This window comes from Eimeria tenella, genomic scaffold, assembly GCF_000499545.2.
Source record: "Eimeria tenella Houghton genomic scaffold, Eth_scaff1, whole genome shotgun sequence".
NCBI lineage: Eukaryota > Apicomplexa > Conoidasida > Eucoccidiorida > Eimeriidae > Eimeria > Eimeria tenella.
The window spans coordinates 890500-903720 of NW_013541457.1; the positions used below are offsets into that span (position 1 = coordinate 890500).

Genomic DNA, 13221 nt, shown 5'->3' on the forward strand with positions numbered 1-13221 from the left:
GCTGTTGCTGCTGCTGCAGGAGCCGCTGATACACTGCTCCTTTTGTGGCCGCAATAAACGCACACACTGCTGCTGTCACCGCATTTGCTGCTGCTGTTGCTGTTGCTGCTGCTGCTGCTGCTAGTTTTCGTGTGGTAGCTCTCTAGGTAAGAGAGCACCTGCTGCACTGCAGCAACAGCAGCAACCGTTGCTTCGCTGCCTTGTGCCAGCACCAAATCCGGGGCCTGAAGGAATTGCTGCAGCAGTAGCAGCAGCAGAAGCAACAGCAACATCAGATGACGAAGCAGCAGCAGGCGCAGCGAAGGAAGCAGCGAAGCAGCAACAGCAATCCAGGAGCTGCGCACACTAGCTCCGCCGCAGCAGCCACAGCAGCTTTAACTGCAGCAGCAGCAGCAGCAGCGGCGGCAGCAGTAACAAGAACAGCAGAACTGCAGCAGCAGCAGCAGCAGACCTGGCAGTCTACAAATGCTTTGTAAATTGCATAGGGACAGTCTCCGCCTTCGGGTGTATCTACAGTTCCCACAGAACATTTCCTGCAGCAGCAGCAGCAGACAGCGGCAGTATGAGCAGCAGCAGGAACAGCGGCAGCGCAAACTATCAACAGACTGACAGCTACAGAAGCCAACCTTAAACCCTAAACCCTAAACCCTAAACCCTAAATCCTACCGCCACGCCTCTTCGCTGTCGATGCCGGGCCTTGGGAGCTCCGCGCGCTGCAGTGTCCTGTTTGATACTGTAGCAGCAGCAGCAGCAGCAGCAGCAGCAGGGCAGCAGCAGCAACAGCAACAGAGACGGACGCTATGGCACCCACAGCAACAGTCATCCACAGCAGCACTGAGGGAACACAGAAGCAGCAACTGCAGCACCACGAAGAGCAGCAGCAGCAGCAATTGCTGCACTAGGGCAGCAGCAGCAGCAGCACTGAGAACAGCAGCAGCAGCATTGCGTATAGCAGCAACAGTAGCACCAGAAAGAGCAGCGGCAGCAACAGCAGCACCAATAAAAACAGCAGAAGCAACGCTTAAAAGAGCAGCAGCAGCAGCACTAGGAAGAGCAGCAGCAGCAGCAGCAGCATACCGCCTGCATGCGTGAGGGCCAGTGTCTCTGCTAGCAGCAAACGCAGCCTGAGGTGTACATACACAGAGACGATGCAGCAGTCCTAAAGCAGCAGCAGCAACAAAAACAGCACAGGCAGCAGCAGCAGCAACAACAGCACCAACAGCAGTAACAGCAGCAACAGAAGCAGCAGCAGCAGCAGCAGCAGCAGCAAATTACTCGAATATAAGGTGGGCGTGAGGGGACAGCCGCAGCCTTTCCTCCACTGCCTTTATCATGCCAATCACCTTAGCGCCAGCAACCTGCAGCAGCAGCAGCAGCAGCAGCGGTAGCAGCAGCAGCAGCGGTGGGAGCAGCAGCAGCAGCAGTGGGAGCCACAGCAGCAGCAGTGGGAGCCGCAGCAGCAGCAGCAGTGGGAGCCACAGCAGCAGCAGTGGGAGCCGCAGCAGCAGCAGCGGGGATGAGGGGAAGCATAAGCTCGCAGAAACAAACAGGCAGGACTTCAAAGCTGCTGCTGTTGCTGCTGCTGCACCTGCATGCGTCTTCTGTTTTCTGCAGCGCCTGCTGCTGGGGTGGCAGCAGCAGCACCTGCTGCTGCTGCTGCTGCTGCTGCTGGCCTCTCTTCTTTGCTTTTTCGCTTGAAGGCAGCAGCACAGAGACTCCGGTGATCCGCGAGGAGACGAACAACAGCAGGTAAAGACTGCAGCGGCACCAACTGCAGCAGCAGCAGCAGCAACGCCAACAGCAGCAGCAGCAGCAGCAAACCATAGCGTGAGGCACACTCATTTTCTACTGCTGCTGCTGGGTTGCTGCAGACCCTCACTCCTGCTACAGTAGCGGCGACAGCAGCAGCGACAGCAGCAGCACCACCACCACCTGCGGCTGCTGCTGCTGCTGCTGCTCATGCTGCTGCTGCTGCTGCTGCTGCTGACCTTGCTGAATTCCGCAACAAAATCTACGAGCACATTGAGGTCGAGGGTGGGCACTGCTTGGGGTGTATCGACAGCTGGCAGCAGCAGGAAGAGCAGCCGCAGCACCCCCAGCAGCAAAGCTGTCTTTGCTGCAGCAGCAACGGAGGGCTCCGCCTGCAGCAGCAGCAGCAGCAGCAAACGGAGCAGCAGCAGCGAATGCAGCAGCATTAGCAGGAGCCGCAGAAGCAAGAACTGAGGCGCCACATAGCAGCAGCAGCAGCAGCAGCGCAAGCAGCAGCGGCAGCAGCAGCAGCAGCAAATAAGGCGCTTAATTCGCGCATTAATTATGAAGAACAGTAAATGAAAAATACAAATGGCCAATAATAAATAAATAATAAATAATAAATAAATAAATAAATAAATATATAATAAATAATAAAAAATAAATAACAAGTAATAAAACTCACCAATCCAAAAGACACAATAAGTTTGAGGCCCTTTCCCCAGTTTTCTGCATTAGCAGCAAACAGCGGCTGCTGCTGCAGCGCTGCTGCCAGCAGCTGCAGCACGCGAGGCCCCCGCAGCAGGCAAATGCTGCTGCTGCTGCTGCTGCTGCTGGCACCTGCTGCTGCTGCATCTGCCGCTGTTGCTGCTGCTAGGGCCTCCTCGTCGAGCCCCCGGCCTTCAATCAGCAGCAAAAACAAAGCGGAGAAGAAACGCTTGGTTTTTCCGTCTTCGTTTGCTGCTGCTGCTGCTGCTCCTGCTGCTGCTGCTCCTGCTGCTGCTGGAGCTGCTGCTGCTGCCGTTGCTGTGGCTGTTGCTGCCTGTGGATCAAGGGCAGCAGCAACAAAGGCGCTGAGGGGGTTCTCAGGCGCGTGCTGCAGCAGCCGCTTCGGCTGCTGCGGCAGTACGGGCATTGCTGCTGCACTTGCTGCTGCACTTGCTGCTGCATTTGCTGCTGCTGCTGGTGCTGCTGGTGCTGGTGCTTGTGCGGCCTCAGCAGCAGCAGCAGCACCTTGAGGAGGCATTGTTCTGCTTTAAGACCTTCGGGGGTTTACTACCCCCATCAATAGCTCCTAGTGTGCTAAACCCCAAACCCTAAACCCTAAACCCTAAACCCTGAGCCTCCAGGCTCTCCTCTGCAGCGCAAAGAGTATATATGTTTTAAATAAAAACGAATAGAAACCAAATAAGTCGCAGAAGCAGCAGCAGCACAACCGCTGCCGCCTTTGCTGCATGCATGCATGCACGCCGGCAGCAGCAGCAACAGCAGCAGCAGCAGCAGTTGAGCCGCAGCTGTACAGCTCGCCAGCTGGCGGGGGTTTGCGGCACAGGGGATCTCCAAAGTTTCGATTAAACGGAATTAAATATTAAAAATGAATTAAATTTATTTAGTTGATTAAATTCCTTTCATTTGCTGCCTCGGCGTAGGGTGTACAGACAGCTCAGCAGCAGCAGCGCGAGGGCGGCAGCAGCAGCAGCAGCTTGGCGGGCTGTTGTATCTGCAAACGGGACTTAAAATCTGCGAATTTAAAATAAAAAGTATATAAAATAAATGAATTAGAAGATATTTAAAGAAGGGAGAGGAGGCAGCGGCGCTGTCTGTACACCCCAGCCTGCGACCCCACGTTCGCCATGCGTGTTGGGGGGCGTTCTGGGGATTTAAGAAAACTAAAGTCCATTTCTTCGCTAAAATAAACAAATTCGGATAAAGTTAGTTGGATTAAATAAAAAGAAGCTCAAGAGCTTTGCAAGGAAGCGCTTAGACACCCTGGCCGTTGCTCGCAGCAGCGCCTGCTGCTGCGGCTGCACAGTTTGGCTGCAGCTGCTGCTGCTGCTGCCCTCGGCTGCTGCTACTGCTGCTGCTGCTGCACTCCTGTTTTGTGTTCTTTCGTTTCAATTCTTAAAATGGCTCCGCTAATACGTCCCCTCTCTTCTGCTGCTGCAGCATGCGCAGCTCGCCTCTCGGCGAGACTGCCTGCAGCAGCAGCAGCAGCAGCAGGGCCAGCAGCAGCAGCAGGGCAGCAGCAGCAGCGGCGCCTGCTGCACACGTCAGATTTGCGGGCAGCTGCCACAACAATTTCCCCCTCGGAAATGGCGAAGATTCTGGAGCAGCGGATCAGTGGCTGGACTACTCAGGTGGGGCTGCATGCGCGAGGGTTTAGGGTTTAGGGTTTAGGGTTTAGGGTTTAGGGTTCGCGGGCAACAGGGGGCTTGAGGATGCCCCTGGGGGCTGCTGTGTGCGGCGGAGCCGTGGCTGCTTGACTGCTGGCCAGGCCCCAGGCCTCGGGCCTCGCGCCTAGGGTTTAGGGTTTAGGGTTTAGGGTTTAGGGTTTGCGGCTGCAGCAAAGCACTGCAGGGGAAGTTGGCCGCGTCTTCTCCGTGGGCGACGGCATTGCGCGGCTGCTGGGGCTGGGGAATGTGAGGGCGGGGGAGTTGGTGGAGTTCCAGTCGGGGGCTGTCGGTGAGGGTTTAGGGTTTAGGGTTTAGGGTTTAGGGTTTGGGGTTTGGGGGTTGGGGGTTGGGGTCTGGGGTGCGGGTGCGGGGGAGGGAGTGGCGGGAGGGCGAGATGTATAGCGCACAGAAGTGCGGCTTTAGGGTTTAGGGTTTAGGGTTTAGGGTAATGTGTCTAGGGTTTAGGGTTTGGGGTTTAGGGTTTAGGGTTTCGGGTTTTTTTGTGATGTTTAGGAATGGCGCTGAACCTGGAAAGAGACAACGTGGGGGTTGTCATTCTTGGCGAAGACAGGTGAGGGTTTGGCGAGCCTGTAGCTAGGGTTTAGGCTTTAGCGTTTAGGGTTTAGGGTTTAGGGTTTAGAACTTAGGGTTTGGGGTTCAGCCGCAGCAGCGCAGCGCAGCAGCAGCGCAGCGCAGCAACGCCGCCGCACCGCCGCACCACCGCGACGCAGCAGCAGCACCTCTTCGCGGCCCCGCAGCAGCAGCAGCAACAGCAGCAGCAGCAGCAGCAGCAGCAAGTGTCGAGGGTTTGCTGCAGGTCAGTGTGCGAAGGCCAAACAGCAAAAAGGACAAAACGAATTGTGGATGTCCCCGTTGGCCCGCAGCTGCTGGGCCGAGTCGTAGACGCCCTGGGGCAGCCAATCGATGAAAAGGTGCTGCTGCTGCTGCTGCTGCTGCTGCAGTTGCTGCTGCTGCGATTGGGGCTGCTGCAGTTGCTGCTGCTGCGACTGGGGCTGCTCTGGTTGCTGCTGCTGCGATCGGTGCTGCGTTTGGAGCTGCTGCTGCTGCAGTCGCTGCTGCTGCTGCCGTTTCTGCTGCTGCTGTTGCTGCTGCTGCTGCCGTTTCTGCTGCTGCTGTTGCAGTTGCTGCTGCTGCTCCTGCCTTTTGGGTCCACTGCTGTTTAATTTATCGTTTATATGGCTTGCTGGTCAATTAATATTTTTAATTTAATTTAATCTAATTTAATTTTTAAAATTTATTTTTAAAGGCTTTTTGCTGCTGCTGCTGCAGGGGCCGATTGCAGCAACGGAGAGGAGAAGGGTCGAGGTAAAGGCTCCAGGTACTAAACCCTAAACCCTAAACCCTAAAATAGGGTTTGCATGTCAGTTTTTGTTTGCGGAAAAATATATAGTATGTAATATGTAAATAATACAATTATTTATAGTTATGTATATTTATTTAAATTTATTCGTACTTATATTTTTTCTTTTAGTCTCTTTTCCCCCTTTTCTCTCTTTTTTCTTTTTTCTTTTTCTCATTTTCTTTCGCTTCTGTTTTCTCCTTTCCCCTCCTCTTTTCTTTCCATTTTTGCTCCCTTTTTGTGCTCTTTTTGTCTCCTTTTTAATCTTCTTTTTGTCTCCTTTTTAATCTTCTTTTTGTCTTGTTTTTCATCTTCCTTTTGTCCCTTTTTGGTCTTCTTTTTGTCCCTTTTTTCCTTTCTTTTTCTTTTTTTAATCTTTTTTCTTTTTTGGTCTTTTTTTGCTTCCATGTTCTACTTTTTTCTTCTTTTTGTGCCTCAGTTTCTCCCCTCCAACCTCTCTTTAAACCCTTCTTAAATCCTCTTTCGAACCCTTTTTAAACCCTCTTCTAAACCCCCGCTAAACCCTCTTCTAAACCCTCTCAAAACCCTCTTTTAAACCTTTTCTAAACCCTTTTTAAACCCTCTTAAACCCCCATTTAAACCCTCAAAAACCCTCAACCCCCCCAAAAACGCTGCTTCACCCTGCGTTTGCATTTCTCGTTTTCGGTGGATTTTGGGTTTTATTTGACCGTTTTTTCTGCGTTTTTCTGCATCCAGCTCTCAGCAATCAGATCTGTTTGTAATTGTTGTTTATTTGGTCTCTTTTTGGCTTTTCCCCGCCTCTTTTTCGCCTCGTTTTGCGCCTTCCAGGCATCATGCCCCGCGAGTCCGTGAAGGAGCCCGTGGCCACGGGGCTCAAGAGCGTCGACGCGCTGGTGCCGATTGGCCGCGGCCAGCGGGAGTTGATTATAGGCGACCGTCAGACGGGGAAGACTTGCATTGCGGGTTTGTGTTCTTTTGTGGCTCTTTCTGGAGTCCTTTTTGTCCCTTTTCGCGCCCCTGGGGGCCCCGGGGCCCCCCATTGGGGCCCCCTTGCTGGGCTTTTAGTTCCGCTTTTTTCCCATCTAAAATGCTCCCTTTTGACCCTTTTTCGGCCAGTTCGCGCGCCCGCTCAGCCCTTTTTGGATTGCTTTTCGGACCTCTTTTGTACTCCTTTTTGGCTCTTTTTTGTCCTCTTTTAAGTTCCTTTTGAGCTCCTTTTTAACACCTTTCGATCCTCATTTTAAACCTTCTTTAAACCCCTATTGAACTCTTTTTAAACCCTTTTTAAGATCCTCTTTGAGCTACTTTTAATTTCGTTTTTGTGGTCTTTTTAAGCCGCTTTTGAGCTCTGTTTAAACTCCTCCTTGTCCCTTTTTAAACTCCTCTTTGTCGCTTTTTTGTCTCTTTTTAAACTTCATTTGAACTCCTTTTTAAACTCTCTTTTGTCTCCACTTTAATTTCATTGTAATCATTTTAATCTCCTTTTTAAACCCTTCTAAATCTCCTTTTCATCTTTTTGCAATTCCCTTCAAAGTTCCTTCGAGGGCATCAGGTGCCACTTCTGTTTTTTTTTCCAATCAATTACTTAATTAATTAATTAATTAATTAATTAATTAATCACTTAATTAACTAGCTAATTAGTCAAATAAATGAATAAATAATAAATAAATAAATAATTAAATAAATGTTATTTGTTTTCAGTGGACACGATACTGAACCAAAAGGAAACCAACAAAAAAGCCACTTCGGAAAAAGACAAACTCTACTGTATTTACGTCGCGATTGGACAAAAGAGATCCACAGTCGTGAGTTCCATTCACTAGCTAGCTAGCTAGCTAGGTGGTTAGCTGGCTAGCTAGCTACCTGTCTGGTTGGCTAGCTAGCTGGCTAGCTAGCTAGCTGGCTAGCTGGGTTGCTAACTGGGTAGCCAGCGAGCTAGCTAGCTTTCCTTGCGGCCAGCCGTCTTTACCGCTATCTCTATTTAAATAGCCAGCTAGCCAGCTAGCCAGCCAGCTAGTTAGCTAGCCAGCTAGCTAGCCAGCTAGTTAGCTGGCTAGCTAGCTAGCTAGCTAACTAGGCTTTTCCAGTGGAAGGGGTTTCATTAACCCTAGCTATGTCAAAGTGTGTGAAAATGCCTCAAATGTGACTTAAATTTGCATAACTCTCTCGATTTGTGTTGTATTTTTTTGCCTTTCTTTGCAAAATGCATCTTTTGTCTCGGCGGTTTCGAATGTGCGTTTGAAACGCGCTTTTTGGCGCTGGATTTCGCGTTTGTTTTGCGAAAAGGCGCAAATTTTGCGGACTTTGGAGCGGGAGGGCGCGATGGAGTACACGACGATAGTGGCGGCCACGGCGTCGGACGCGGCGCCGCTGCAGTTTCTGGCGCCGTACGCCGGCTGCTCCATGGGGGAGGTAATTTGCTCCCTTTTTTGGATTTTTCGACGCAAATTTGGAACTTTGGAGCTCTGAAAGTTCCAAATTCGAACAGCTCGCGAAAATTCCGTCCAGAAAAGTGGTCCAACGCTCCAAGTGCAGCGCCGAGTTATCTTTTTAGCTGTTTCTGCAAAACGCTCTTTGGGGGTTTAGGTGGAAGGGTTTTGTCTTTTTAATTGGGTTGATTTGGTTTAATTACTTGGAGTTAATTTAATTAATTTAATTTATTTAATTGGATTTAATTTAATTAATTGGATTTAATTTCATTAATTAACCAAAGTAATTTATAGCAAATAGTTTTAATTAAATAAATATGGCATGGAGCTCTTCAGGCAGGCCAGCGAGGATAAAACAAAATAAAAATAGAAAATAAAAGTAAAAAGAAATAAATAAAAAGAAAATATAAATAAATATTTAAATTATAAATAATTAAAATAAATAATTAATTACAATACGCTTTTGTGTCTTGCTGCGTCTCCTTTTGCTGCTGCCGAACGCCGCTTTTGCTGCTGCCCCTCGCGCCTCTCGCTGCTGCCGCTGCTGCCGCTGCTGCTGCTGCTGCTGCTGCTGCAGTGGTTTAGAGACAACGGGCGGCACTGTTTAATTATATTTGATGATCTTTCCAAACAAGCAACAGCTTATCGCCAAATGTCTCTTCTTTTGAGGAGACCCCCGGGGAGAGAGGCTTACCCAGGTGCTTTGCAGCAGCAGCAGCAGCAGCGCGGCAGCAGCAGCAGCGCAGCAGCAGCAGCAGCAGCTGCAGCGCAGCGATTTCGCAGCAGCAAAGTCGCAGGTTTTCCGAAGCATTAGTAGGACAAATGGGAAGCAAAGGAGTGAAGTTAGAATTAATTTAAAATTTAAAAAGAATTAAAACGATAAAAAGAATTGGAATTGTTTTGCTGCAGGAGATGTCTTTTATCTCCACTCCAGGCTGCTGGAAAGAGCAGCAAAATTAAACTCCGACTTTGGCGGAGGAAGCCTCACAGCTTTGCCAGTTATTGAAACACAAGCAGGTACTTTTATTTTTTATTTATTTATTTTTATTTATTTCTTTTCGTTTATTTTTGATTCTTTTTATTTTGTTTTCAATTTGTTCCTTTTATTTGTTTGTTTGTTTTTGTTTGTTTTGAATTCTTTTTTGTTTTATTTTTGATTCTTTTCTAGATGTTTTTTGATTGTGTTCAAGTGCTATCTGAATTGCTTTTTGATTCCCTTTTTATTTATTTCTAATTTCTTTTATTTCTTTTTATTTCGTTTTATTTCTTTTTATTTCTTTTTCGCTTCCTTTTATTCTCCTTTTGTCTCTCTTTATTTCCTTTTTCGTCTTCTTGTTTGTCTTCTTTTTGTCTTTTTTGTTTCTTTCTTTTGTTTCTTTTTATTTCTTTTCTATCTTTTTTGTCTCCTTCTTTGTCTCTTTTTAATTAAACGTAATGAAATTAATTTGAGTCATTTGGTTTAATTGATTTAATTGATTTAATTAATTTACTTGAATTGGTTCGAACCAAATGAGTTGCTTGTTTCAATTAATTTAACTACTTGATTTAATTAACTTAATTAAATTAATTAAATTAAATTGAATTAATTAAATTAATTAAATTAAGTAGGTTAATTAAATTAATTAGATTAATTAAATTAATTGAGGAAACATTTCGACCCATAAATCCAAATAAATGTGATTTGCATCACTGAGCCAAATGAATTAAATGAATTAAATCAAAAGTAAATTAATTGAATTAATTCAAATTAATGGATTCACTTCATCGAATTCAGGAGATGTTCCTGCTTAATCCCAACAAATGTGATTTCCATCACTGATGGCCAGGAGGCGTTCTTTCTCCTCGTTTTTCGACTTTTTTGAACCAACTCAACGAATTAAATTCAATTAAATCAATCAAATAAACTAGTTTCATCCATTGAATCCAGTTTAATTCATTTTAATGCATTTAATTGGTCAATTCAGGAGATGTTTCGGCCTATATTCCCGCAAATGTCATTTCCATCACCGGTGGCCAAATGTTTTTGGAGGCATTCTTTCGCCTCGTTTTTCGACTTTTTTGAACCAATTTAACGAATTAAACAAATTAAAATGAATCAAATTATTCAAATTATTCAAATTGGTTCATTTTAATTGATTTATTTCACTAAATTCAGGAGATGTCTCGGCTTATATCCCAACAAATGTCATTTCCATCACTGATGGCCAAATCTTTTTGGAGGCGGAGCTTTTCTACAAAGGCATTCGGCCTGCGATTAACGTGGGGCTTTCTGTGAGCCGGGTGGGCTCGGCGGCTCAGGTAATCCTTTTTGCATTTTGAGCCCTTTTGAGCTCTTTTAAGGCTTTTTTTAACTTTTATTTCGTTTTGATTTCGAAAATAGTCCTGGAAATTCAAAAGGAATTCCAAAAAGCCGGGAAAATTCGAAAAATTCGAAGAAAACGAAAAGTTTCGCGAAACTTGAATTTGAACGAATTTGAATCCAGTTTCGCCGATTTCGTGCGTTTTTGCTCCTTTTCCTCTAGTTTTTTCGTTTAATTTAATTTAATTTAATTTAATTTATCCTATTTTTATTTATTTTGATTTTGTTTTCCGTTTTTCTTTTGTTTGGCGCTTTTTGCAGATCAAAGCGATGAAACAAGTCGCAGGATCCATGAAGTTGGAGCTGGCCCAGTTCCGAGAGGTCGCGGCGTTCGCGCAGTTCGGGCAAGTTCAACTTTGCGTTTTAATTTCCAATCAAAATCAACAACATTGCAATTAAATAGCAATCAAAATGCAATTAAATGCAAATAAATGAATAAAAAGTGCAAATTCAGTGCAAATAGATGCAAAATCGATGAAAAATGGATGAAAAATGCAATATTTTCCTTTCCTCAGTTCGGACTTGGATGCTTCAACTCGCCAACTTCTGACAAGAGGAACTGCTTTGACCGAAATTTTAAAACAAAAACAAAACGCTCCAATTCCAGTTCCTCTCCAGGTTAATGCCCCTTCTTTTCCCTCTTTTTTGACCCTCTTTTGGCCCTTTTTGGCCCTTTTCTGGCCCTTTTTTGGTTCTTTTTCCAGCTCTTTTGGCCTTCTTTTGGCCTCGTTTTGTCCCTTTTCTCTCTCTTTTGTGTCCTTTTTTTGTCCCTCTTCTGGCCTTTTTTTGTCACTCTCTTGTCCCTTTTTTCTCTCCTTCTTTTGGCCTTTTTGTGTTCCTTTTTTATCTCTTTTTGGGCTCTTTTTTGGCTCTTTTTGGCCCTTGTTTTGTCTCTTCTTTTTGCTGCTTTTTTGGCCCTTTTTTGTCCCTTTTCTGCCGCATTTGACTCCTTTATTCGGCCCCCTCTAGCCCTTTATTCTTTTTATTCCTATCCTTCTTTAACAAATTACTTGAATTTATGAAGTTATTTGCTTACTTTATTTATTTATTTATTTTGTTTATTGTTTAATTAATTAATTTATTCATTATTTATGTATTTATTATTATTTATTATTTATTTATTTATTTATTTATTTATAGATCTGCATTCTTTACTGCGGCGTAAAGGGCTATTTGGACCCTCTCCAACCCTCAGAGATCGGCAGGTACTTTTGTTATTTTTATTTATATTTATTTTATTTACTTTGTGTTTATTTGTTTTATTTATTCCGTTTATTTTGTTTATTTTCATTTTTATTCATTTCATTTGTTTTAATTTATTTACTTATTTTATTTCATTTATCTTGCTTCGCCTTTTTATTCCAGTTCTTTTGAATTTGAATCTTTTTTTGCATTTTTATCTAGCTAGCTAAATGGCTAGCTAGCTAGCTAGCTAGCTAGCTAGCTAGCTAGCTAGCTAGCTAGCTAGCTAGCTAGCTAGCTGTTTAGCTGTTTGTTTAGCTAGCTGTTCAGCTAGCTTGCTAGCTAGCTAGCTAGCTAGCTAGCTAGCTAGCTAGAGAAGTAGTTGTGGGGTTTGTGCGTAGGTTTGAGGAGCTCTTTGTGAAGCACATCCAAGCAAACCACCAGGGGCTGCTGGAGACCATCGAGAAGTAACCGAGGGTTTAGGGTTTAGCGAGGGTTTAGGGTTTAGCGAGGGTTTAGGCTTTGGCCAGCGAGGGTTAAATGTTTGGCGAGGGTTTGGGGTTCAGCGAGGGTTTACGGTTTGGCCGTCGAAGGTATTGGGCGTGGCTGGGATATAGGGTCCAGCTGTCGAGGGTTTAGGGTTTGGCGAGGGTCTAGGGTTTGGCGAGGGTTTAGGGTTTGGCGAGGGTTTAGGGTTTGTGTCGTTTAGGGAGAAGCAGCTGAGCGAGGACACTGAGCAGAAGTTGAAGTCGGCCATAGAAGAGTTTATGGCGGCGAATGAATTCAAGAAGCAGTAAACCCTAAACCCTAGTTTAGGGTTTAGGGTGTAGGCGTTCAAGCCCTGCGCCCAAGTCGAGGGTTTAGGGTTTAGGGCCCTGCTTTTTGCAACAGTTTGTCTGCGACTCCAAACAAACTCCGATCGCTCCATTTTGATTAGGGTTTAGGGTTTTGCTAGTTTGGCTAGGGTTTGGGGCATGGCTAGGGTTTAAAGTCTAGCTAGGGTTTAGAGTTTGGCTAGGGTTTGGGGCGTGGCTAGAGTTTGGGGTTTCGCTAGGGTTTCGTTAAGGTTTGGCTAGGGTTTACGGTTTAGCTAGGGTCTAGGGTTTGGCTACAACCTAGGGTTTGGCTAGGGTTTAGAATTTAAAGCATCTAAAGGGCCACCTCTCTGAATATAAACAAATAACCAAATAACTAAATAATAAGTAAATAAATAGATAGATAGATAATAAACATATAAATAATAAATAAATAAATAAATAAAAATGAAGAGACAAATAAAAGAAGAAACCGACAAAAAGAGTTTTCAATAAAATAGAGGCAGCCGAGGGTTTCGCTGTGGCGCCTCTTGTCTTGTTTTTGAAATAAATAAATAGATGAATAAATAGATAAATATATAATGAATTAAATAAATAAATTAAATAATTAAATTAAATAATTAAATTAAATAATTAAATTAAATAATTATAAAAATAAAAATAAAATTTTATAAAATTGTCATTTGCCGTCACATTCTGCAAACCCTCAAAAAGCGAAGAGAAAAAAGAGACGGCTGCCCCCACGCTAGCTTGCTGCTGCTGCTGCTGCTGCTGGAGGTGCTGCTGCTGCTGCTGCTGCTGCTGGAGGTGCTGCTGCTGCTGCTGCTGCAGCCGCTGCACTTCTGTCCTCAAGCTCCTTACAAATATCTCTAAACAGCTGCAGCCCAGCAGCGCAGCAAAATAAATGAATGAAAATCATAAATGATAAATATTAACTTAGAAACAACTGAAT

General features: G+C 45.3%; 2 protein-coding genes across 2 annotated transcripts in view; one reads left to right on the forward strand and one right to left on the reverse strand.

The window, feature by feature from the left end:
- Positions 1-2995, reverse strand: part of ETH_00005265 (uncharacterized protein) — a gene marked incomplete at both ends in the record, with an annotated part of 4572 nt that extends 1577 nt beyond the window's left edge. The window contains 8 exons of the mRNA XM_013372444.1: positions 80-236; positions 452-533; positions 667-733; positions 1078-1124; positions 1276-1358; positions 1589-1771; positions 1989-2141; positions 2435-2995. Coding sequence (XP_013227898.1) covers positions 80-236; positions 452-533; positions 667-733; positions 1078-1124; positions 1276-1358; positions 1589-1771; positions 1989-2141; positions 2435-2995 — 1333 coding nt within the window. The remainder of the gene's footprint in view (positions 1-79; positions 237-451; positions 534-666; positions 734-1077; positions 1125-1275; positions 1359-1588; positions 1772-1988; positions 2142-2434) is intronic.
- An 880-nt stretch (positions 2996-3875) lies between these two features.
- ETH_00005270 (ATP synthase alpha chain, putative) lies at positions 3876-12251 on the forward strand (the record flags this gene model as incomplete). The annotated part of the gene is made up of 16 exons (XM_013372445.1): positions 3876-4106; positions 4314-4431; positions 4656-4713; positions 4960-5074; positions 5433-5481; positions 6313-6447; positions 7186-7289; positions 7771-7896; positions 8491-8611; positions 8823-8930; positions 10069-10211; positions 10534-10616; positions 10788-10890; positions 11413-11477; positions 11856-11921; positions 12164-12251. 16 exons carry the CDS (start codon positions 3876-3878, stop codon positions 12249-12251), a joined length of 1713 nt encoding a protein of 570 aa, XP_013227899.1.
- Positions 12252-13221: the final 970 nt, after the last annotated feature.